The sequence below is a fragment of the Dreissena polymorpha genome, chromosome 2 (assembly GCF_020536995.1).
Source record: "Dreissena polymorpha isolate Duluth1 chromosome 2, UMN_Dpol_1.0, whole genome shotgun sequence".
Lineage (NCBI taxonomy): Eukaryota > Metazoa > Mollusca > Bivalvia > Myida > Dreissenidae > Dreissena > Dreissena polymorpha.
Genome location: NC_068356.1, coordinates 132,263,095 through 132,289,126, shown reverse-complemented (window position 1 = coordinate 132,289,126; position 26,032 = coordinate 132,263,095). Strand labels below are relative to the sequence as shown.

The 26,032-nt window shown below is 40.5% G+C and overlaps 1 protein-coding gene across 1 annotated transcript in view; it reads right to left on the bottom strand.

Moving 5' to 3' along the window:
* The window catches only part of LOC127869037 (E3 ubiquitin-protein ligase UBR3-like), a 90,341-nt gene that overhangs the window by 36,134 nt on the left and 28,175 nt on the right, over positions 1-26,032 (bottom strand). The window contains exons 13-26 of the mRNA XM_052411290.1: positions 25,047-25,186; positions 24,240-24,325; positions 23,777-23,909; positions 22,261-22,357; positions 21,305-21,452; positions 18,103-18,201; positions 17,490-17,694; positions 16,084-16,537; positions 15,293-15,384; positions 10,518-10,688; positions 4,260-4,390; positions 3,606-3,716; positions 2,798-3,001; positions 1,308-1,441 (exon numbers count right to left, since the gene is read on the bottom strand). Coding sequence (XP_052267250.1) covers positions 1,308-1,441; positions 2,798-3,001; positions 3,606-3,716; positions 4,260-4,390; positions 10,518-10,688; positions 15,293-15,384; positions 16,084-16,537; positions 17,490-17,694; positions 18,103-18,201; positions 21,305-21,452; positions 22,261-22,357; positions 23,777-23,909; positions 24,240-24,325; positions 25,047-25,186 — 2,205 coding nt within the window. The remainder of the gene's footprint in view (positions 1-1,307; positions 1,442-2,797; positions 3,002-3,605; positions 3,717-4,259; positions 4,391-10,517; positions 10,689-15,292; positions 15,385-16,083; positions 16,538-17,489; positions 17,695-18,102; positions 18,202-21,304; positions 21,453-22,260; positions 22,358-23,776; positions 23,910-24,239; positions 24,326-25,046; positions 25,187-26,032) is intronic.

The following is a 26,032-nucleotide window of genomic DNA, read 5'->3' as shown; positions in this document are numbered from 1 at the left end:
GAACCGGCTGATAATATGCATATCTCCTTTTGGTAGTGAAGCTTTCCATAAAGTTTCATTGAATTCCGGTCATTAGTTGCTGAGAAATAGCCCGGACAAGAATTGCACTATATGTACAGTTAATGGAAAATTTCAAAGGGCCATTACTCTGTGACAAGTCATCCGACCAGAACCCGCTGATGATATGCACATCTCCTCTTGGTAGTGAAGCTTCCCATAAAGTTTCATTGAATTCCGGTCATTAGTTGCTGAGAAATAGCCTGAACAAAAATTGTGCACGGACGGACAGACAGACACACACACACGCACGGACAGACAAAGCGGCGACTATATGCTCCCCCCTAAAATAAATTTTGGGGGAGCATAAAAACTGAATGAGTTAGCAAGCAGAAACCAAAAATAGCGGACGGACAGACACAAAAACAGCGCAGAATCAATATGCCTCCCTTTGGGGGTACAAACAAATATATTGGCTAAGTGGATATGGTGTCCGCCTAACGGTGGGGAGGTCACAGGTTCGTTCCCCATGATGGCAGCTTTCTTTAGATTTCCCTCATAGACACTTAACTCTTTCAGTGCAGGAACCGAATTTTGAAGGCCTTTGCAAACAGTTTGGATCCAGATAAAATTTTAGCATACAACAAATTTCCCAGCATGCAAAGGGTTAAGTACTGGTTCTAGTACCAATAAAAGGGACTGGAGAGTGTTTCAAATATGTCTTAGGCTTACTATGCAATCGAGCATAAATAAATAGGTTTAAACTAATATTTTGAACTATAATTAGAGCTCTGTCACAATTGTGACTTCTACCCTAGCAACGTATTGTCACCAAGTCTAAGAACACGTAAGACAGGATTATGTGGGTCACTGGGATTAAAAGTGTTTTGCACATCTTCACTTCATGGAGATACTTTTAAAGTTTCAATTTGATGACTTGAGAGCTGTAAAAGAAATTATCTCCAGCAAACTTATAATATTTTACGCTGACAGACTGAACAACCAAAAATCTGATAGAGTGACTCTAATACATCCATTTTCAAACATGGTTTGCAATAGTATAATGAAACAATTTTTTTAATAAATAAAGCATGATTCTGTGAAAACTGGGCTTCCTGCATATGGGTAGAGTGTCATCCCAAATTAGCCTGTGCAGTCCACACTCGCGTATCAAGGAAGGCACTTTCTTTTTTTTTTTCTTTTCAAGAAAGTCCCTCCTTAACAAATGTTCAGTCTAAGGGGAAAGTGTTGTCCCTGATAAGCCTGTGCAGACAGAGCCCACAAAGAATCTGTCATTTTTATCATGTTACCTTGCAACTGAGCAAACAAAGAGCAGCACGCTCTCAGAGGTCTGTGAGCTGGTGTAGGTCTTGTACATCCCGTAGGTGGCATTGGTGAGGTCCTCCATCATGCTGCCCATCGCCTTGGTAACCAACGGTGACCTCTGACATTGTACAAAGATTTTTTTTTTATCTTTTTTAAAGACTAGTTTACATAAAAAATTTGGCTACCAATGGAAACATTTAAAAGGGCAAAGTGGTTTTTGTTCAGAATTTGTTTAAATACGAGTTTAGGCAGAAATAGATAATCAGTGACCGAATTTTCCGCCAAGACTGGATATTTGTTTAGAAGAGACTTCCTTTAAATAAAACAAGGGACAAAATTGTCACAAAACCAGGTTTTCATTGTGAAAAAAAATCTGATAAAGGGAGACAACTCAAACTGAACTTTTTAAATGAACAAACAAAATTAACCCCCTTTCTAAGTTTGTTTTAAAATAAATCTATTTTTAGTCGTGGCGACCTTGACATTGGAGATATTGACGTGATTCTTTCGTGCGACACACCGTCCCATGATGGTGAACAAATGTGCCAAATGATTTTAAAATCTCATAATGAATGACATAGTTATAGCCCAGACAAGCTCATTTATGGCTATTTTTTACCTTTGAACTCAAAGTGTGACCTTGACCTTGGAGATATTGACGTAATTTTTTCGCGCGACACACCGTCTAATGATGGTTAACAAATGTGCCAAATGATTTTAAAATCTCACAATGAACGACAAAGTTATGGCCCGGACAAGCTTGTTCCGCCCGCCCGCCAGCCCGCCAGCCAGCCAGCCAGCCAGCCAGCCAGCCAGCCAGCCCGCCCGCATTCGCCAATCTAATAACCAGTTTTTTTCTTCGGAAAACCTGGTTAAAAATCCACATTGAAGGTGTCGTCCCTGATAAGCCTGTATGGCTTGCGCAGGTTAATCTGGGACAACACTTTACACCCATGCAGAAAGCCCTTTTCTCTCAAAGTACAGTTAGAATGCACGTTTATAATTATCAAATTATTTATCAAGTCAACTGAGTCTAGACAGTAAGTCTACCACAATTACAGGTGTTATTACTTGATGACAAAAGAGTAAGAAAGCGACAGAAAGTTGATAATGATTGTGTTATATATCAGGTCTATCAAGACTAAACCGTTAGTCTACCACAATAACTGTTGTAATGGGTAAACATGACCACCTTGATTACATTGACATAAGAAAGACTGTGTTTATCATCTCGTCTACTGATACCACAATTACTGTTGTAATGGCTATAACAACAAAACTGGAATAGGTAAACATAACCAGCATGATGGCCATGGTAATGCTTGTGTAATTTATCGCCTCTACTTGGACCAAACCACAAGTCTTCCAATTACTGGTGTAATGGGACAGGTTAACATAACCAGCTTGATGACAACGGTGTTAGAAAGCTTCAGGATTATTCATCACGTCTACTGAGACTAAACCGTAAGTCTACCACAATTACTGGAGTAATGGGCCTCTTGATCATCATGCTGGCAATGTCCAGCGCCATCTGGCGGGAGTCGCGCGAGACGGGCCGCGTGATGGAGTACTTGCTCTCCTCGGGAATGATGGGTATCACAGAGTTGGAGAGCTGCACACACAGTGGACAGGAGTATTCTCCCTTAGACACCAGCAGATTGGCGTGGGCTCCCTGACCCTGAAAAATAGTTGAGATGAGGACATCATGATACCTTCAGGGCAACAAAGCATCAAACAGCTAGCCTGTAACTCCCTAGACTTTGTTGTGTGCCTCAATAATTTTGATAAATTATATAAAGTTGATACATTCTCTATGCAAGGAGTATTGAATAAGCAAATATTTGATTCTGTGATAAGAATATCTGTTTGTACTCTGCCTCTGCTGAAAACATATGAGCCGAGTCAAAAACCATCTTACGCCATGTGTGGCAAGCGTTACTCCAAATGCGCCTGCACATTAGCACAGTCTAGTAAGGAGCTACACTGTCCACCCTTAAGTCTCACAATGTTCCGTAGTCTCAATTGCAGACAGGGTAGCTCCTGACCAGACTGCAGGGATGCGCAGGCTGGTCTGGACCTATGCTGGTTGCATATGCAATAGGACCCATTTTCACATGACAAAAGCTCATGTTTTCAACAGAGGTAGAGTTTAAACATACATTCTGATCACAGAATCCAACATTTGCTCAATCAATACTTCTTGCTCAGAAACATAGTAGTTATTCCAAAATTGTCCGGCTCATATGACATCCAAGTAATGTTGTAACTTAAGACCATCTTACCAGCAATGAGGAGACGTACGAAGTGTGGCAGTCGAGGTGTAGATAGTGACCACAGGTCTGTACCAGCACACCCCCGTCCCAGCCTATGTTTACAGACGTCTGACAGGAGCTCTGCAATAGTACTGATTATATGAATTTTATCTTCTAAAATCCAATTTAAATCAATTTGGATAAGAAATCAGTAAGTATAGTAGGATGAAGGGTTTATTGGTTGCAAGGGAGATGACCACAACTGGGTAGTTGCAAGGAACTACAGCTGGTTGTCTCCCTTGGAGTAGGGGAGTCCCAGAATGCAATACGCCAGTTGTTAGAACTTCCTTTTCCTTCTAACCTTGGAACCTAAGAGTCGCAGAAAAAAGTTTTAAATGTTTTTGGGTTGAGTCACGAACAGTTTTCCCTTTCCCTCTCAAAAGCAAAGTGAAAATGGCTCTATGAAACCTGCATAAAACTAGATTAGAATTAAAGAAACTCATAGCCTGTTTTATGCTGTTTGCTGCTCCCCTGGGTACAGAAAATATACACAAAAGTACTCTAGAGAATGACCGGGTGCCCTTAGCGTATATTCCATACTCTGGGTACATTTTAGTATATTTAAGAGTACCCTGGGTACTTCTAAGTAGCACAGCTGACAACAACTAATTGAGCAAAACTAACCTCCTCAAAGTTTCTGAAGAGCTTTTCCAACCTCTCCGTCTGCACCCGGGAGCAGTTGACGATCCTCTGTCGAGTCTTGTCAACCAGGGTGAGAACCTTACGGGTGTCCGTCTGTGTTCTGTGGCCTAGTACTGAAAATACAAGTCATTTCACCCTTTACCACTTAGATACGTATTTTGGCACATTTGTAGTCCCTTGGAAAGTTGAATTTAATTAAAGACCTTTCTTACTAGATTCAAGTTTTAAAGGCTTCATTTCCAACCCTTAGACACTGGTAAGCAGCAAACAGCATAAAACCTGATTTTATGCTGTTTGCACATAGCCATTTTCATTTTGCTTCTAAGTGGGAAAGGGTTAAAAACTCCAGCTGATTATAGAAAAATGAACGTTAAAGTAGTTAGTTAAGAAAACACCAAAAGGGGTGAATACTTATAGAAGACTATGAGCCTAAAACATAACAATTTAGGTCACCATGGCCTAGTACATATGGTGTCCACTAAGCGAAGGCAGGTCACTGTTTTTTCCCCATTGTGGGAGCATTCTTTAGATCTCCCCTAAGACACCAAGTACTGGTACTGCACAGGAAGCAGACCAGACAGCGTTTCAATAAGACTGGTGCTGCCCAGGAAGCAGACCAGACAGCGTTTCAATAAGACTGGTACTGCCCAGGAAGCAGACCAGACAGCGTTTCAATAAGACTGGTGCTGCCCAGGAAGCAGACCAGACAGCGTTTCAATAAGACTGGTACTGCCCAGGAAGCAGACCAGACAGCGTTTCAATAAGACTGGTACTGCCCAGGAAGCAGACCAGACAGCGTTTCAATAAGACTGGTACTGCCCAGGAAGCAGACCAGACAGCGTTTCAATAAGACTGGTACCTGCCCAGGAAGCAGACCAGACAGCGTTTCAATAAGACTGGTACTGCCCAGGAAGCAGACCAGACAGCGTTTCAATAAGACTGGTACTGACAAGGAAGCAGACCAGACAGCGTTTCAATAAGACTGGTACTGCCCAGGAAGCAGACCAGACAGAGTTTCAATAAGACTGGTACTGCCCAGGAAGCAGACCAGACAGCGTTTCAATAAGACTGGTACTGCCCAGGAAGCAGACCAGACAGCGTTTCAATAAGACTGGTACTGCCCAGGAAGCAGGCCAGACAGCGTTTCAATAAGACTGGTACTGCCCAGGAAGAAGACCAGACAGCGTTTTCAATAAGACTGGTACTGCCCAGGAAGCAGACCAGACAGCGTTTCAATAAGACTGGTACTGCCCAGGAAGCAGACCAGACAGCGTTTCAATAAGACTGGTACTGCCCAGGGAGCAGACCAGACAGCGTTTCAATAAGACTGGTACTGCCCAGGAAGCAGACCAGACAGCGTTTCAATAAGACTGGTACTGCCCAGGGAGCAGACCAGACAGCGTTTCAATAAGACTGGTACTGCCCAGGGAGCAGACCAGACAGCGTTTCAATAAGACTGGTACTGCCCAGGAAGCAGACCAGACAGCGTTTTCAATAAGACTGGTACTGCCCAGGGAGCAGACCAGACAGCGTTTCAATAAGACTGGTACTGCCCAGGAAGCAGACCAGACAGCGTTTCAATTAGACTGGTACTGCCCAGGAAGCAGACCAGACAGCGTTTCAATAAGACTGGTACCGCTCAGGAAGCAGACCAGAAAGCGTTTCAATAAGACTGGTACTGCTCAGGAAGCAGACCAGACAGCGTTTCAATAAGACTGGTACTGCCCATGAAGCAGACCAGACAGCGTTTAAATAAGACTGGTACTGCCCAGGAAGCAGACCAGACAGCGTTTCAATAAGACTGGTACTGCCCAGGAAGCAGACCAGACAGCGTTTCAATAAGACTGGTACTGCCATGGAAGCAGACCAGACAGCGTTTCAATAAGACTGGTACTGCCCAGGAAGCAGACCAGACAGCGTTTCAATAAGACTGGTACTGCCCAGGAAGGAGACCAGACAGCGTTTCAATAAGACTGGTACTGCCCAGGAAGCAGACCAGACAGCGTTTCAATAAGACTGGTACTGCCCAGGAAGGAGACCAGACAGCGTTTCAATAAGACTGGTACTGCCCAGGAAGCAGACCAGACAGCGTTCAATAAGACTGGTACTGCCCAGGAAGCAGACCAGACAGCGTTTCAATAAGACTGGTGCTGCCCAGGAAGCAGACCAGACAGCGTTTCAATAAGACTGGTACTGCCCAGGGAGCAGACCAGACAGCGTTTCAATAAGACTGGTACTGCCAGGAAGCAGACCAGACAGCGTTTCAATAAGACTGGTACTGCCCAGGAAGGAGACCAGACAGCGTTTCAATAAGACTGGTACTGCCCAGGGAGCAGACCAGACAGTGTTTCAATAAGACTGGTACTGCCCAGGAAGCAGACCAGACAGCGTTTCAATAAGACTGGTGCTGCCCAGGAAGCAGACCAGACAGCGTTTCAATAAGACTGGTACTGCCCAGGAAGCAGACCAGACAGCGTTTCAATAAGACTGGTACTGCCCAGGAAGCAGACCAGACAGCGTTTCAATAATGACTGGTACTGCCCAGGAAGCAGACCAGACAGTGTTTCAATAAGACTGGTACTGCCCAGGGAGCAGACCAGACAGCGTTTCAATAAGACTGGTGCTGCCCAGGAAGCAGACCAGACAGCGTTTCAATAAGACTGGTACTGCCCAGGAAGCAGACCAGACAGCGTTTCAATAAGACTGGTACTGCCCAGGAAGCAGACCAGACAGCGTTTCAATAAGACTGGTGCTGCCCAGGAAGCAGACCAGACAGCGTTTCAATAAGACTGGTACTGTCCAGGAAGCAGACCAGACAGCGTTTCAATAAGACTGGTGCTGCCAATGGAAGCAGACCAGACAGCGTTTCAATAAGACTGGTGCTGCCCAGGAAGCAGACCAGACAGCGTTTCAATAAGACTGGTACTGCCCAGGAAGGAGACCAGACAGTGTTTCAATAAGACTGGTGCTGCCCAGGAAGCAGACCAGACAGCGTTTCAATAAGACTGGTGCTGCCCAGGAAGCAGACCAGACAGCGTTTCAATAAGACTGGTGCTGCCCAGGAAGGAGACCAGACAGTGTTTCAATAAGACTGGTGCTGCCCAGGAAGCAGACCAGACAGCGTTTCAATAAGACTGGTACTGCCCAGGAAGCAGACCAGACAGCGTTTCAATAAGACTGGTACGGCCCAGGAAGCAGACCAGACAGCGTTTCAATAAGACTGGTACTGCCCAGGAAGCAGACCAGACAGCGTTTCAATAAGACTGGTACTGCCCAGGAAGCAGACCAGACAGCGTTTCAATAAGACTGGTACTGCCCAGGAAGCAGACCAGACAGCGTTTCAATAAGACTGGTACTGCCCAGGAAGCAGACCAGACAGCGTTCAATAAGACTGGTACTGCCCAGGGAGCAGACCAAACAGCGTTTCAATAAGACTGGTACTGCCCAGGAAGCAGACCAGACAGCGTTTCAATAAGACTGGTACTGCCCAGGAGCAGACCAGACAGCGTTTCAATAAGACTGGTACTGCCCAGGAAGCAGACCAGACAAGCGTTTCAATAAGACTGGTACTGCCCAGGAAGCAGACCAGACAGCGTTTCAATAAGACTGGTACTGCCCAGGAAGCAGACCAGACAGCGTTTCAATAAGACTGGTACTGCCCAGGGAGCAGACCAGACAGCGTTTCAATAAGACTGGTACTGCCCAGGAAGCAGACCAGACAGCGTTTCAATAAGACTGGTACTGCCCAGGAAGCAGACCAGACAGCGTTTTCAATAAGACTGGTACTGCCCAGGAAGCAGACCAGACAGCGTTTCAATAAGACTGGTACTGCCCAGGGAGCAGACCAAACAGCGTTTCAATAAGACTGGTGCTGCCCAGGAAGCAGACCAGACAGCGTTTCAATAAGACTGGTACTGCCCAGGAAGCAGACCAGACAGCGTTTCAATAAGACTGGTACTGCCCAGGAAGCAGACCAGACAGCGTTTCAATAAGACAGGTACTGCCCAGGAAGCAGACCAGACAGCGTTTCAATAAGACTGGTACCGCCCAGGAAACAGACCAGACAGCGTTTCAATAAGACTGGTACTGCCCAGGAAGCAGACCAGACAGCGTTTCAATAAGACTGGTACTGCCCAGGAAGCAGACCAGACAGCGTTTCAATAAGACTGGTGCTGCCCAGGAAGCAGACCAGACAGCGTTTCAATAAGACTGGTGCTGCCCAGGAAGCAGACCAGACAGCGTTTCAATAAGACTGGTACTGCCCAGGAAGCAGACCAGACAGCGTTTCAATAAGACTGGTACTGCCCAGGAAGCAGCCCAGACAGCGTTTCAATAAGACTGGTACTGCCCAGGAAGCAGACCAGACAGCGTTTCAATAAGACTGGTACTGCCCAGGAAGCAGACCAGACAGCGTTTCAATAAGACTGGTACTGCCCAGGAAGCAGACCAGACAGCGTTTCAATAAGACTGGTACTGCCCAGGAAGCAGACCAGACAGCGTTTCAATAAGACTGGTACTGCCCAGGAAGCAGACCAGACAGCGTTTCAATAAGACTGGTACTGCCATGGAAGCAGACCAGACAGCGTTTCAATAAGACTGGTACTGCCCAGGAAGCAGACCAGACAGCGTTTCAATAAGACTGGTACTGCCCAGGAAGCAGACCAGACAGCGTTTCAATAAGACTGGTACTGCCCAGGAAGGAGACCAGACAGCGTTTCAATAAGACTGGTACTGCCCAGGAAGCAGACCAGACAGCGTTTCAATAAGACTGGTACTGCCCAGGAAACAGACCAGACAGCGTTTCAATAAGACTGGTACTGCCCAGGAAGCAGACCAGACAGCGTTTCAATAAGACTGGTACTGCCCAGGAAGCAGACCAGACAGCGTTTCAATAAGACTGGTACTGCCCAGGAAGCAGACCAGACAGCGTTTCAATAAGACTGGTACTGCCCAGGAAGGAGACCAGACAGCGTTTCAATAAGACTGGTACTGCCTAGGAAGCAGACCAGACAGCGTTTCAATAAGACTGGTACTGCCCAGGAAGCAGACCAGACAGCGTTTCAATAAGACTGGTGCTGCCCAGGAAGCAGACCAGACAGCGTTTCAATAAGACTGGTACTGCCCAGGAAGCAGACCAGACAGCGTTTCAATAAGACTGGTACTGCCCAGGAAGCAGACCAGACAGCGTTTCAATAAGACTAAGGATTTAAATGGAGCTCAAATAAATAGGTTTAAACTAAAACATTACAAGAGCTCCAGAGCTCCTTGGTCGGAGACAAATCTCCCTCCCCCCCTTCCAAACAGGGCTTTGACACAGAACCAGTAAATGTGCTCAGGAGTAATCAATCGAACATTATTTACACATGAATAGGTATTATCTACTGTTCAAGATTAATGCATCTGCAAAGTATGAGGCCAATCAGTCAATCCTTTGATGATGGCTGAACGGAAATCAATTTAACACTTAATGTCACCTTGACCTTTGTACAAGTGACCCCAATTTCAATGGTGATCATCTACTGTCAACGCACATGTTAAGTATCAAGCCAATCGGTCAATTTGTTGACAAGTTATTGATCTGAAACTATTTTCACACTTATTGTTACAGTGACCTTGACCTTGTGATCCCAATTTCAATAGGGGTCATCAACTGTCCAAGGCCAATGCACATGGGAAGTATCAAGCCAATTGGTGACTCATATGACGAGTTATTGATCTGAAAGAATTTCTCATTTAGTGTGACAGTGACCTTGACCTTTGACCTAGAGACCCCAATGTTAATAAGGGCCTTCTACTGTCCAACGCCAATTTACATGGGAAGTATCACTCCAATCAGTCTCTCCGTTCACCAGTTATTAATCATAAACTATTTTCACTCTTAGTGTGACCTTGACCTTTACCTACTGACCCCAATTTTAATAGGGGTCCCCATCTTCTGGCAAAGGCCAAGGCACATGGGAAGTATCAAGCCCATTGGTCAATCAGTACACAAGTTATTGATCAGAAACAATTTTCACTCTGAGTGTAAGTAGCCTTGACTTTTGACCTAATAACCCCAATTTAAATAGGGATCATCTACTGGCAAAGGCCAATTATGCACACAAGCAGCATCAAGCCAATTGGTCAATCCTTTCACAAGTTATTAATCGGAAAAGAACTTGTCTACTGACAGACCGACCGAAATCCAGCAAAACAATATGACCCCTCTTTTTTGAAAAAGGGCATACAAATTAAATTTACCACTGGAAGCTTGCAGAAAGACGACAAGTCCTATGGTCCTCTCTGCAGTGGACGGCGTACTCTGGTTACATATCACACAGTCGTACAACGTCTCGTCTGATTCCATACTCTCTGGATGTCCACTGCCATCCGGGCTGTTTGGACTTTTTGAGGCACCCGTTGTTGAGGAATCTGTCGAGGGAGAATGAGTGACAATAAAGTAAGGCAATTAAATGACATCTATGACTTGGTAAGATAAGAAAAATATTTTAGTAACATTTTTTGTTGAATTAATGAGAACAAGAGTGCCAAACTGTCACAAGATACGCCCGTTTACAGGTTTTGGACAACATGCTAAATGCTTGAAATGCACTAAGTGACCTAGTTTTTGACCCGGCATGACCCAAATTTGAACTTTACCTAGATATCATTTAGACACAACTTTTGACCCAATTCGGTGAAAACTACTTCAATTAGAGAGCGGACAACATGCTGAATCCTTGAAATGCAAGTGACCCCGTGACCTAGTTTTTGACCCGACATGATCCATATTCGAACCTGACCTAGATTTTGTCCAACTTCTGACCAAATTTGGTAAATATCGGATGAAAACTTCTTCAATTAGAGAGGGACACCATGCTAAATGCTTGAAATGCACTAAGTGACCTCCTGACCTAATTTTTGACCCGGCATTACCCATATTTGAACTTGACCTAGATATCATTTAGACGCAACTTCTGACCAAATTTGGTGAAGATCGGATGAAAACTACTTCAATTAGAGAGTGGACACCATGCTAAATCCTTGAAATGCACTAAAAGACCCAATGACCTAGTTTTTAACCTGGCATGACCTATATTTGAACTTGACCTAGATATTGTCTAGATACAACTTCTGACCAAGTTTGGTGAAGATCAGATGAAAACTATTTGAACAAGGGCTGTTTGTAAAACATGCATGCCCCCCATATGGGCTCTCCGTTGTAGTGAGAGCCATCGTGTGAATATGTTTTTTGTCACTGTGACCTTGACCTTTGACCTAGTGACCTGAAAATCAATAGGGGTCATCTGCCAGTCATGATCAATGTACCTATGAAGTTTCATGATCCTAGCCATAAGCATTCTTGAGTTATCATCCGGACACCATTTTACTATTTTGGGTCACCGTGACCTTGACCTTTGACCTAGTGACCTGAAAATCAATAGGGGTCATCTGCGAGTCATGATCATTCTACCTATCAAGTTTCATGATCCTAGGAATAAGCGTTCTTGAGTTATCATTCGGAAACCATTTTACTATTTCGGGTCACTGTGACCTTGACCTTGGACCTAGTGACCTGAAAATCAATAGGGATCATCTGCGAGTCATGATCAATCTACCTATCAAGTTTCATGATCCTAGGCTTAAGCGTTCTTGAGTTATCATCCGGAAACCATTTTACTATTTCGGGTCACTGTGACCTTGACCTTTGACCTAGTGACCTCAAAATCAATAGGGGTCATCTGCGAGTCCTGATCAATCTACCTATCAAGTTTCATGATCCTAGGCCTAAGCGTTCTTGAGTTATCATCCGGAAACCATTTTACTATTTCGGGTCACTGTGACCTTGACCTTTGACCTAGTGACCTGAAAAGCAATAGGGGTCATCTGCGAGTCATGATCAATCTACCTATCAAGTTTCATGATCCTAGGCCTAAGTGTTCTTGAGTTATCATCCGGAAACCATTTTACTATTTCGGGTCACCGTGACCTTGACCTTTGACCTAGTGACCTCAAAATCAATAGGGGTCATCTGCGAGTCATGATCAATGTACCTATGAAGTTTCATGATCCTAGGCCCAAGCGTTCTTGAGTTATCGTCTGACAACCACCTGGTGGACGGACCGACAGACCGACCGACATGAGCAAAGCAATATACCCCCTTTCTTCGAAGGGAGGCATAATTAGAGAGACACTGCTGTGGACGCCGCCGCCCACCCGTCCACCATGGGTGAAACTGTAATACCTCCTGTTTTTTTTTTAACTAGGTATAACAAGATGTGTTTGTGAAACACAATGTCCCCCTATATGGTGTTTGACCTTGTAGGATGACCTTGAACTTGACCCTTCACCACTCAAAATGTGCAGCTCCATGAGATACACATGCATTTCAAATATAAAATTGCTAGCTTCAATATTGCAGATGTGACATTACATGAGCAATTTTGACCCAAATATTTGACCTTGAAGGATGACCTTGACCTTGACCTTTCACCACTCAAAATGTGCAGCTCCATAAGATACACATGCATGCCAAATAACAAGTTGCTATCTTCAATATTGCAAAAGTATTCATAAAATTAGCGATTTGAGCCACATACATTTGACCTCTGACCTTGAAGGATGACCTTGACCTTGACCTTTCACCGCTCAAATTGTGCAGCTCCATGAGATACACGTGCATGCCAAATATCAAGTTGCTATCTTCAATATTGCAAAAGTACTCATAAAATGAGCGATTTTGGCCACATATATTTGACATCTGACCTTGAAGGATGACCTTGACCTTGACCTTTCACCACTCAAATTGTGCAGCTCCATGAGATACACATGCATGCCAAATATCAAGTTGCTATCTTGAAAATTGAAATACTGCAAAAGTGTACATTAAATGAGCGATTTTGACCCATATATTTGACCTTTGACCTTGAAGGATGACCTTGACCTTGACCTTACACCACTCAAAATGTGCAGCTCCATGAGATACATATGCATGCCAAATATCAAGTTCCTATCTTCAATATTGCAAAAGTTATTGCAAATGTTAAAGTTGGCGCAAACCAACCAACCAACAGACCAACCAACAGACCAACAGACCAACAGACAGGGCAAATACAATATGTCCCCCACTACTATAGTGGGGGGACATAAAAATCAAAACACTCAAGCCTATGGAGAAAAGATATGAACAATCTAAAGGTCACCTGGTTTGAGCAATGTTATTCTCAAGTGTAATATTAACATTTACTGCGTAAGACTTGTTCAATTGAAAATGCAGTATTTAAAGACAAGAGCACCGCATAGCGGGTGCCAACACTCAGCTGTGGTTGCAGTTTTGAATAAATGGAAGGTGCATCTACATAGGAAGTTTCAAAGTTGTAGGTGGAAGCACTTTGATTTTACAGCCTATGTTTAAGTTTTATATTAGAGGTCACAGTGACCTTGACCTTTGACCTAGCAGGTTTTTTTTTCCACTTTTTGGGAAGATAGCCCATGGCTTTGGAATTGGGAATTTTATCGGCATTTTCATGAAATTGGGAAAATAAATTCATTAGCCTTTTTTTCCACACGAAAAGTCCACTGATTAGGGAAATACTAAATTTGATAAAACCCTTTATAATCATTCAAATTAAAAGAACAAAATCATATAATACTTTGTAAGATGTAATTGAATTAAAATTGAGATAAAATACACATTAGACATCTTTAGAAAAAAAAAAAAAAAAAAAAAAAATTATTTTTTTTTTTTTTTTTTTTGGAAATTGGGAATTTTTTGCCACATTTTGGGAAAAAAGTATACTTTTTGGGATTGGGAACATAGCCGAATTTCGGCTATAAAATCGGGCAAAAAAAAACCCTGCCTAGTGACCCAAAAATGGGTGTGGCGTGTAGAACTCATCAAGGTGCATCTACATAGGAAGTTTCAAAGTTGTAGGTGGAAGCACTTTGATTTTACAGCCTATGTTTAAGTTTTATATTAGAGGTCACAGTGACCTTGACCTTTGACCTAGTGACCCAAAAATGGGTGTGGCGTGTAAAACTCATCAAGATGCAGCTACCTATGAAGTTTAAAAGTTGTAGGTGGAAGCACTATGATTTTAGAGCCAATGTTAAGGTTTTAGCATGACAGGGACGGCAGACGGCAGACGACAAGCTGGCTATGACAATACCTCGGGTTTTCTCCGAAAACAGCCGAGCTAAAAAATTATTTTTAAAAAACTGCTTACACAAGATTTTCCATTTTGCAATTTTCTAGTAGTGATAAAAGCTATCATTTTAGCCATGGTTAGTTGCACACACCCATTTTTTCAAATAACTTCCTGGAAAGGGGTCAGATTAGTTTTCTCGGAAACCAATGGGTCCAACACAAATTCTAGCAACCATAAACCAGGGACCTCGCAAATTCATAAGGCCGGGTTGTTCAAAATTTTTACAACCAGTTTTTAAACCTTAAATATATGGGCTCATGTGAACAATTATTCGCCAATATAAACAATGTTGGGCCCATGTGAACAATACTGGGCCCATGTGAACAATACTGGGCCCATGTGAACAATACTGGGCCCAGGTGAACAATGTTTTGCCCATGTGAACAATGCTGGGCCCATGTGAACAATGTTGGGTCCATGTGAACAATACTGGGCCCATGTGAACAATGCTGGGCCCATGTCAAAAATACTGGGACCATGTGAACAATACTGGGCCCATGTGAACAATGCTGGGCCCATGTGATTATACTGGGCCCATAAGAACAATACTGGGCCCGTGTGAACAATACTGGGTCAATTTGAACATTACTGGGCCCATGTGAACAATACTGGGCCCATAAGAACAATACTGGGCCCATGTGAACAATGTTGGGCCCAGGTGATTATACTGGGTCCATGTGAACAATACTGGGTCAATGTGAACAATACTTGGTCCATGTGAACAATGCTGGGCCCATAAGAACAATACTGGGCCCATGTGAACAATGCTGGGCCCATGTGAACAATGCTGGGCCCATGTGAACAATACTGAGCCCAGGTGAACAATACCTTCAGTCTCCATTGCCTGCTCCATAAATGCCTTCTGTTTGGATGCGAACTCTTCCATCAACTTCTGTTGACGCTCTCTTGCCTTTTTACGTCTGCAATATGGCAAGAATATAAATAATGAACAGAAATTTGTACAACAGTTAAAGCAGAACAATTTATGAATTTTCACGTCTGCAATATGGGAAATAGGAGATGACATCAAAATTATTTTTAAAAAATAGGGAAATTTTGTAAAACTTTAAAAGAAGAACTACTATTTCATTCATTACTGAGGTTCTCTGGCATTTTTACGTCTGCAATATGGCAGATGGGAAATGACGGCAAGATTATTAATCATGAAGGAAAATTTGACTAAACTTTAAAAGCAGGACAAACTATTTATTCATGAATATACAGTCTTAGGACCATTTCAGTGCAGGAAACTACTAAACTCCTCTTAAAGGATTCAACAAAACTCTTCATGCATAAATTAATCCAGAAGAATTTGTTTTAACAAGATTTGCAATGAAAGAGGCAAATTCTGCTGAAAGGAGCAAAAATCACAACTCTGATACTTAAATACACAAAAAGGGCTTGGTTTTTATGTGTTTTAGTCTGAAAGAAAACAGTTAAGTACAGAAAAAGAACTTAAAGCAGCTGTTTAAAGGTTAAACTCATGCGCATATCTTGTTTCAGAACCAAAACCAAAAACAAGAGCAACATTTTCTTACATAAACAGAATTTAAAGCTAACATGAAAGTTAATTAAAACTCAAGCACAGAAAAATACAAGAGCACACTTTTCTTACGTACCTAGTTTCAGTGTCCATAGACTTTCCTTTCTTTGAGGTTCCAGCCTCTTTGGGTTTATTGGCTTGATAGAGGTCTTCTACCGCTCTGGCGCAATCCGTGCTGCTCTGACATAGCTTATCAAGGATTTTCTTAACATAAAACTCCCCATTTCCTCCATTCTCCATCCCAGTGCCATTTCCACACACAGACGGCGGCGCATACGAATTCGACTTTCCCGACAGTTTCGAATGGAGCTTATACAAAATAGTAATAAGGCTTTCGTTGATAGCGACAATTTTTGTTCTCTGTCGTTCTGTGGTCACGCCCCGGGTCTCGAACTTGGGACGTGTTCCGCTGGTGGACGGGAGGACGGTGAGAATACTTGGCTGGGGGTTACCTGAGGTCGTTGTCAAGGGTGACAGATGGAATGATGGGATGTGTCCAGTGTGGGCTGCTGTGATAGGACCACTTGGGCCTGGAGAAAGGTCGAAGACAGAAAAAGTTGTGTGTACTTTTTTTCTTTAAATTTTAGCATTCTATTTTTCTAGTCAATATCTACATGTCTTTTAATCATGACATCATTTTATAATTTTCTCTGAAAGAAACAGTAATGTTTGGATGAAGCTATTGACAGAAGCAAGAAGTTTCAATTATTTTATAGGTGCGTTTTATGCAAATATTTGTTGACATTTTCAGATGGTAAGACGGTATATCTTAACTTATTTTTAGAGGTTGTTTTAATATTGTTGTTTTTAAGTTCAAAACCAAGTTACATATAATAATTTTACACACACATATACTCTCATATTTTTAACAACCTGAAAATTGTTTTCGCCAACTCATTCCACAACCATAAACAGCAACATCAGAACAAAGTAAAATACTAATTCTTAAATACTCTAATTTTAACAAGACTATTGCCAAGCAAGTCCCCTACCAGTGAAACTGCACCACTTTTAGCAATATTTATAGTCTATTTGTTGCCATAGCAACCATAATTCTTGACATAGGAACAAAATGAAATGATGTGCATAATCTCCATATTGCCATCTATCCATGTTTCAAGTTTCACGAACAAATATGAAGAACTTTTTAATTTATCGCAGGATCAACCATTTTCAGCAATATTTCTAGTCTATTTTTTGCCATAGCAACCAGCATTCTTGACGTAGGAACAAAATAAAATGACATGCATAATCTGCATATTGCCATCTGTCCATGTTTCAAGTTTCATGAAAAAATATGAAGAACTTTTAAAGTTATCACAGGATCAAGAAAAGTGGGACAGACTGACAGGCTCACAGACTGGCGGATAGAGCCCAAACCATAAGTCCCCTCTGGTTCCACCAGTAGGGGACAAAAATATTCTTTATTCTTAGACTAACGTCTAAGATTAGGTTTGTGAATAACTGTCTTAATCAGCTCACCTGCTAAAGCGCTAGGAGCCAACTGGAACATCTCTTCAAAAGATTCGAATGATGTGTCCAGGGACAGACGTGGCGACCCTTCCCTCTCTACGCTCAGGGATACCTCCACCTCACGTATCGTCTGCTTTACGTTCTCCAGGATGTCATTGCCAGAGAACCAGTCTCGGTAACTCTTGTCTGGCACCCTTGCCGGAGACGGTTTGACCTGTGATGAGTGGCATTCCTTAATCTGGTACTTAAGGTATCATAATCTATTACTTATATTACTCTTTAACATTTTGTAAGAACAGGAGCATAACATTTATCTCTATTTTTACCTCTCTGTTTTTACCTCATACCATAGAATTATACTGAAATTGATAAACTTGGATAAAGGAAATGCTATTTGAGTAATATATTTTCTCCATTTATACCACACATTTTTCACAATAGACATGTTTTAAACAATGTTGAATTAGCTGAAGAAATGTTTAGCCTTACAGAGTCCTTTTCAAAGTAAGATAAAAAATTATAAAAATAAAAAAGAGGGTTACACATCACTTAATCTTTTAGAACAAAAAGGTTACACATCACTCACTCTTTTAGAACAAAAAGAATGCTACACATCACTCACTCTTTTAGAACCATCAGGGTTCGGTACGGTGATTGCCAACTCGAGAAGATGAACAGCGTAAAAGCTGAAACTCTCCGGCAAACTGCTGTCTTTCAATACCTGCATTAAATAAATACAGTTTTACATTACTTTTACGTAACATTTTTGCCGCGTAAGAAGGGTTTTAAAGCATGTTCCTTAAGCGTCATCCCAGACAAGCCTGTTAAGTCTGTACACACACTTTCCATCTAAAATCCATTTTCCTTATGAAGAGACTTCACTTAAATGAAAAAAATCTCCACAGCCGAAAGTGCAGTCCCTGATAAGCCTGTGTGGACTGCACAGGCTAATCTTAGACAACACTTTAAGCACATGCATTAGATCCTGTTTTCCAACAGTGAGGCTCGTTTGCCTTATGTGATCACCTTAACCCATTTAAGCCTAGTGGACTCTCCCATCCTTCTAAGTTGGATCAATTTATTTCCAAAATTAGGGATGTCAAGTATATTTATTTCTATATTTAGAACAATTCTTACAGAAATTCATTTAAGCAAACAGCGTAGACCCAGATGAGACGCCGCATAATGCGGCGTCTCATCTGGGTTTACGCTGTTTGCAATGTCCTTTTTTCAGGACGCTAGGCATGAACGGGTTAAATCAACATTACAGCTCAAATACAAACAGATGTCTTACATAAACTGAACAGATTTCTATTTGAAATATCATGGTTATAATTTTCACTTGATCAACATGAGCACTTAACCCTTTGCATGCTGGGAAATTTGTCATCTGCTAAAATGTCGTCTGCTGAATTTCTAAAATTAGCATTTTCTTCGATTTTTTTCACAGAATACTATCAGAATAGCAAACAGTTTGGATCCTGATGAGACGCCGCGCTCTGTGGCGTCTCATCTGGATCCAAACTGTTTGCAAAGTCCTTCAAAGTTCGGTTCCCTCACTGAAAGAGTTACATTAAGATGATAATAAAAAGTCGGAAAATAATGTTCATCTGCCTTTGAAAGATATGCTTGTAGTTTATTTTTGCTGTTGGGAATCAGTGACTTCAATTTACAGCACCTCAATATAACTCTCATACTTGTGAACTCTATTAGCATAAATTACTTGATTTTTGCCCTTCATGAATACTTGGTGTTGAACATGCAAAGTTTTTATGAGCAAATGACAACACAGACGTAAGTTAGTAGGAGATTATATCATGTCTTTAATCCTTTAATCCTTCTCCAGTAACAAAACTAATAATTTAATCATCACAGTTTGAAGCTGTTGAATCATTCACCTTTTTAAAAACAGTAAAGATGACGAAAGTGTTATATTCACATTTTGAAGGACAGTAAAGATGAAAGAGTGTTATATTCACATTTTGAAGGACGGTAAAGATGAAACAGTGTTATATTCACATATTGAAAGAAGGTATATGTAAAGGAGTGCATGTTTTTCAAAGGCTCAAAAGGGCACATTTTTACATTCACCATTTGAAGGACAGTAAAGATGAAAGAGTGTTATATTCACATTTTGAAGGATGGTAAAGATGAAAGAGTGTAATATTCACATTTTGAAGGATAGTAAAGATTAAAGAGTGTTCTATTCACATTTGAAAGGATGGTAAAGATGAAAGAGTGAATGAGTTCTAAATTAACCTTTGAAGGACAGTTAAGATGAAAGAGTTATATTCAAATTTTGAAGGATGGTTAAGATAAAAGATTGCATGGTTTTGAAAAGGCTCAAAAGGACACATTTTTACATTCATCATTTGAAAGACAGTAAAGATGAAAAACTGTTATATTCAAATATTGAAAGACGGTACATTATCATTTTAAAGAACAGTAAAGATTAAAGAGTTTTACAGTGGTCTTTTGAAGGTACCGTAAAAACGCAGTCATAAGTCTACCCTGCTCATAAGTCGGGGGGTATACTTTGGTACCAAAATTAGAGATTTTGAGTATGTTAGCTTCATAAGTCGAGTCAGAAATTTTCTGTTTACGAATTTCATAAACGGACGCCATTTTAAATGTACATGAAGTTGCGGTAGTATTCTATACATTGCACATGACGACACGCCGTTTCTGTTTGTTAGGTCCACTCACAATTGTGTCCTTATTCGTACGCCAATCACGCACTAGTTTCTCACTTATACCAAACGTTCAGCAGCACTGTTATTATTTAAATTCTCCACAAACTCTATCACACGTATTTTAAATGCATTGTCATAAGCCTGGCGTTTGCGTTTGCCAGGCATTTTCAAAGATTTATCGTAAGTCCAGTTGTGTTTTTGTTTATCTAATTAATAAATGGTTGCACTCAATAATCCACGATAGTAATTATCCACAAACTATTTTCCGCTTTTAATCCGATGAAACAATATTATCACTGTAATCCAATCTTTGTACTTTTAATCTGACTGTCAAAACAATTGATTAGTGTCTCGGTAAAATGTGTTTTTATAACAATGATTGACATTCCCAAGAGACCGCTAACTCCACCTTTTTCTCTGAAACAGTTTCAAAGGCGGAGCCATACACGTGCTCAAGCATAATGGGACGATTGCAAGCAAGTTACAAACACGCGATTGGTTAAGCATATCGCTTCTCTAAACAAAGGAATCCAATTTTGTCGGCGAGAAAGGTGTTCTTCATGGCTTTTTGACAGGAAACGGCTTTCCTTTGATGACGTCAAACTGTCGATTCACAAAAATTGCGAATTTTCGCGAGACTTTAAAGGATGTCCTTGATTCATGTTTACATGAACAGTAAAAAAACAACACCTGCTTACATGAAGACTTTGGATTAAATTATCAAAATAAAAACAAAAGTAATTGCAAACTGTGATTATATTAATTGGTAAGTATCAGTAAAATACGACGTTTTGTTAGTTGTAAATCAACGATTTTTTTTATACAACAACAACAACTATTGCCGCAGGGATCAATCTTCGTCGAATTTCATTATTTTTTTCATGGAATTTCATTATTTTTTTCATGGACCACCTCATAAGTCGATACCGGTTTTTTAATCAAATTTTGGAGGTAAGAAATCTCGACTTATGACTGCGTTTTTACGGTATTATGAGTTCTACATTCACCTTTTAAAGGACTGTTGAAATCAAAGAGTGTTTCATTCACCCTTTAAAGGATGGTAACGATCAACGAGTTTTTAATTCACCTTTTGAGGGATGGTTAAGATAGACGAAAGAGTGTAACATTCACCTTTTGAAGGACGGTAAAGATGAGAGAGTGCATGGTTTTGCAGTGAAGGATCCTGTACATGGCTCGGTAGCATTCCTGAATCTTTCCAGGGGCTTTAAAAGGGGGCCAGGGCTGGCCCTTGCCCTTGAAATTACCCTTCCTTCGTAAACTGAAAATCAGATCATAAAGTACCAATTGCAAATTGTTTCAAGACAAGGAATGAAAGAAAATTGTACATGTTTTAACGGTAAACTGATATTTGGACCATACATTATTTAATATGAATTGTTTTATGAGTAAGAGACACATAATTTCAATGTGTTTATAAGTCGATTTTATAACTTTATATTAGTTTTAAAATGTTAGAATTATTCACTTTGCATGTCGACTTGGATATCTGACAGAAATAGAATACAGACCACAGGTGGTTAGCGTGTTGCTGTGATATTAATTAATGAAAACATCATTTTGAATGATAAATAATCATATTATAACGAAAAATTAAATTTTATGAAAAAAATTCCTTATCAAATATATATATAACAAGGTATGCAACTCAAAATCACCCCAAAACGGGGTGCATTGCTTTGAACAGCCATATCTTCATCAATTGTGCAGCGATTTTCATGATCTCGGTCTTATTCAACGCAGAAACGAATTTCCTTTCTGGAAATGTGTATGTCTTGCAATATTTTTACAAATGCTGGGTCACTAATTGATGTTTTCACTAATTAATATCATAGCCACACGCTAACCACCTGTGATACAGACAAGTGGAGCATATATTATTTAATATGTATTGTTCATGAAAAAGACTTTGAACATTTTTTAAAGGCTTCATTTCTAACTGAAAGGTGCTGATAAGCAGCAAACAGCAAAAACCTGTACAGACTGCTATAATGGCTTTATGCTGGTTGCATAAAGCCATTTTTACTTTGCTTCTCTGCATGAAAGGGTTAAGTCAAGAGAATTCTCACAACTCTGTGTATCTGTCCATAGCTGACTGGAAGTCATTCTTGTATACGGATCTCAACAAGACGTGCACCGGATCAAACTCTGTCTCCCAAAGCTCATCTGGATATGCACAAATGATTTATTAGGAAATGATTAATTTACAGACACAATTAATATATGGAAATTATAAATATACATATATGATAAATCTTAGGAAGTGATTAATATTAGGAAATTATTGATAATAGCAAATGATTCATATCATAGGTGATTAATACAAGAGATGTGTTTGTCAGAAACACAATGGCCCCTATTGCGCCGCTTTGAAATAAAATTTAAATATATCACTTGGCAGGTTTAGAAATTATCTCCCTTTTAAAGCTTATTACTTCCCTTGGATTGTATTTTTTACTTTTGACCTTGAATGATGACCTTGACCTTGAACTTTCACCACTCAAAATGTGCAGCTTCATGAGATACACATGCATGCCAAATATCAAGTTGCTATCTTAAATATTGCAAAAGTTATGGCCAATGTTAAAGATTTCGGACGGACGCACAGACTGACGGACGGACAGACAGACAGACTTACGGACTGTTCAACTACTATATGCCACCCTAATGGGGGCATAAAAAGGAATTGATTCATATTAGGAAGTTAAACATATTAGAAAATGATTAATATTCAGAGAAGATTAATATTAAGAAATGATAACTATTAGGATATGACTATTAGGAAATCATTAATATTTAAAAATGATACATATTATGAAATTATTAATATTGGGAAATGATTGATATCATGAAATGATTAGCATAATGGATATATGGCAATAGTTTATATAGAAAAATGATGAATATCAGGAAACAACAAATATTTGGAAATAATTAATATTTGGAAATGATGAATATTAGGAAATGATATTATTAAGAAATGAATAATATTAGGAAATCAATTAATATTAGAATATGATTCATATACAACGTCCATGTTTAACTAAGAAATGAAGACAATCTGTTGCCAAAACCTTTGAGATAAATTCAGATATCTTGACAGGTAAATATGAAATCATAAACTACTGTAACAGGTTTTAGAATTTTTTATATTGAGATCTCCCCCCCCCCCCCCCCCCCCCCCCCCCCCCAAAATGACATCAAGCACTGGTTCTACCCAGAAAACAGACTTTAACAAGAGATTTCCAAGCAATATGGTCCCCTACCGGTGAAACTCCACCATTGTCAGTAAAAAAATTATTTTTTTATTTGTTGCAATAGCAACCACAATTTTTGATGTAGGAACAAAATGAAATGACGTGCATAATCTCCATATTGCCATCTATCCATGTTTCATGTTTCATGAAAAAATATGAAGAACTTTTAAAGTTATCGCAGGATCCAGAAGTGTGACGGACTGACAGACAGACGGAGTGCAAACCATAAGTCCCCTCCGGTTTCACCGGTAGGGGACAATAAGCCTGGTGCTTTTGATGCAATGCAGCTTAAATAAATATGTTTACACTAAACCACAAGATAAGCAACCTTTCGGAACATAGGTCCCCTGCTGCAGTCCTCCCCCGGGCTCGAAATTGGGCGCCTTGAAATAGGAGATATCCTTGAGCGTGGGCTCGAACAGGTCCTTCCCGTGCCCTGTCATCCCCGATTTCTCAGGCATCTGAATTGTTAACATATACTTCACCCTATAGAAGCCAATACAAATAATGTAGAAATAAATGTTTCATCATCCTATTACTGTACATTTTATGTATTTGTTTGGACTACAAATAAAAATAAATCACCATTTTTTAAAGATATTGTATGTTCAAATTTTGCTATTGCTTTATAACGCAAGTGTGTAAGGCCCTGAGTTGGTACATGAATAAGCTTGTTTCTTATCTATTGGTGTATTGTTGTTGATTTATTGTGCGTACACAGTGAAATTTACAAGTTTTTTATGTATGTGCATACTAGCCTAACTAAAAAATGTTGTCTTTAATGCTTATACCAGGTCCATGAGCTGGCTGTGCTGGCGGTCGGCCACAAACAGCAAGGTGGCCATCTCTAGACGTGTCAGCTCCTTGTCTTCCATGCCTGAAAGAGGGGGAGAAGAATGTCCGTAATGTGAAACATAGAAATGTTTGATGAAAATATATAAGTTTTATGAGGTGCAACCTCTTTTTATAGCTTATATGCAAGTGTTAAAAGGCCCTTGAATCAGTATGTATAAAACTAATTTTTTAGTATAATATTAAACTAGAGTCATCAAATATGTCCAATAGGCTCATTTACATTTTGGAATTACACATAATAAAGATTGAATGGACTCCCTTAAGCCATTCTTGTGAAACTCGCTTAACGAAAATCTTTAACCCTTTGAACGCTGGAACCGGATTTTGAAGGCCTTTGCGAACAGTTTGGATCCAAATGAGATGCCACAAAACGTGGCGTCTCATCAGGATCCAAACTGTTTGCTATTCTGATTTTTTGAAAAAAAATCGAAGAAAATGCTAATTGTAGAAATTTAGCAGACAACAGTTTAGCAGACGACAAATTTCCCAGCATGCAAAGGGTTATCCTAGCTCAGAGAATGGCTCCGACACAAACAAGGCGGGTATAATAATTTGACTTTTCCACTTAAAAGTTTTGCAAAACATGAGGGTTCAGGAACCAAAGAGATGAAAAAAGGCCCATGGGAGGCATAATACCATGCTACAGTAGTCTGTGTTTTACAATTGCCCACTGTTTCTTTTCAGCAGTGTATGAAAAGGGAAATTATACGCAGCAGTCAGTTGTTACGAAAATAAATATTCACCTAAATATGTCCGTATATGCAGCAGCATGGTGAAAAATTGCAAAACACCCTCAACAATGGCCAATTCTTGTTCCTTTTCCATTTTGTAGATCCTGGCCCCAGGTTCTGGATTGAATGACAACCAGTCACTAATGTGAAACCTACAATTGGGAAAAATGGGAACTAGGCTGTAAATTATAATAAATGTGAAACCTGCAAATTGGATTTAATAGAACCAGTCGCTTATGCGAAACCTGGAAATGGGCTCAAATGAGAACCAGACGCTTATGTGAAACCTGGATATAGGATAAATTGAGAACAAATCTGCAATGTGAAAGCCTGCAAATGGAATTAAAATTGAACAATGGCTGTTTGTAAAACATGCATGCCCCCCATATGGGCTGTCAGTTGTAGTGGCAGCCATTGTGTGAATACGTTTTTTGTCACTGTGACCTTAACCTTTGACCTAGTGACCTGAAAATCAATAGGGGTCATCTGCCAGTCATGATCAATGTACCTATGAAGTTTCATGATCCTAGGCCTTATTATTCTTGAGTAATCATCAGGAAACCATTTTATGTTTCAAGTCACTGTGACCTTGACCTTTGACAGTGACCTGAAAATCAATAGGGGTCATCTGCCAGTCATGATCAATGTACCTATGAAGTTTCATGATTCTAGGCGTAAGCATTCTTGAGTTATCATCCAGAAACCATTTTAGATATTGCAAAACTTTAACCAAGGTTAAAGTTTTGGACAAACACAATTAATGAATCACTGTGATCTTGACATTTGACCTAGTGACCTGAAAATCAATAGGGGTCATCTGCCAGTCATGATCAATGTTCCTATGAAGTTTCATGATCATAGGCATAAGCATTCTTGAGTTATCATCAGGAAACCATTTTACTGTTTCGAGTCACTGTGACCTTGACCTTTGACCTAGTGACCTGAAAATCAATAGGGGTCATTTGCCAGTCATGATCAATATACCTATGAAGTTTCAT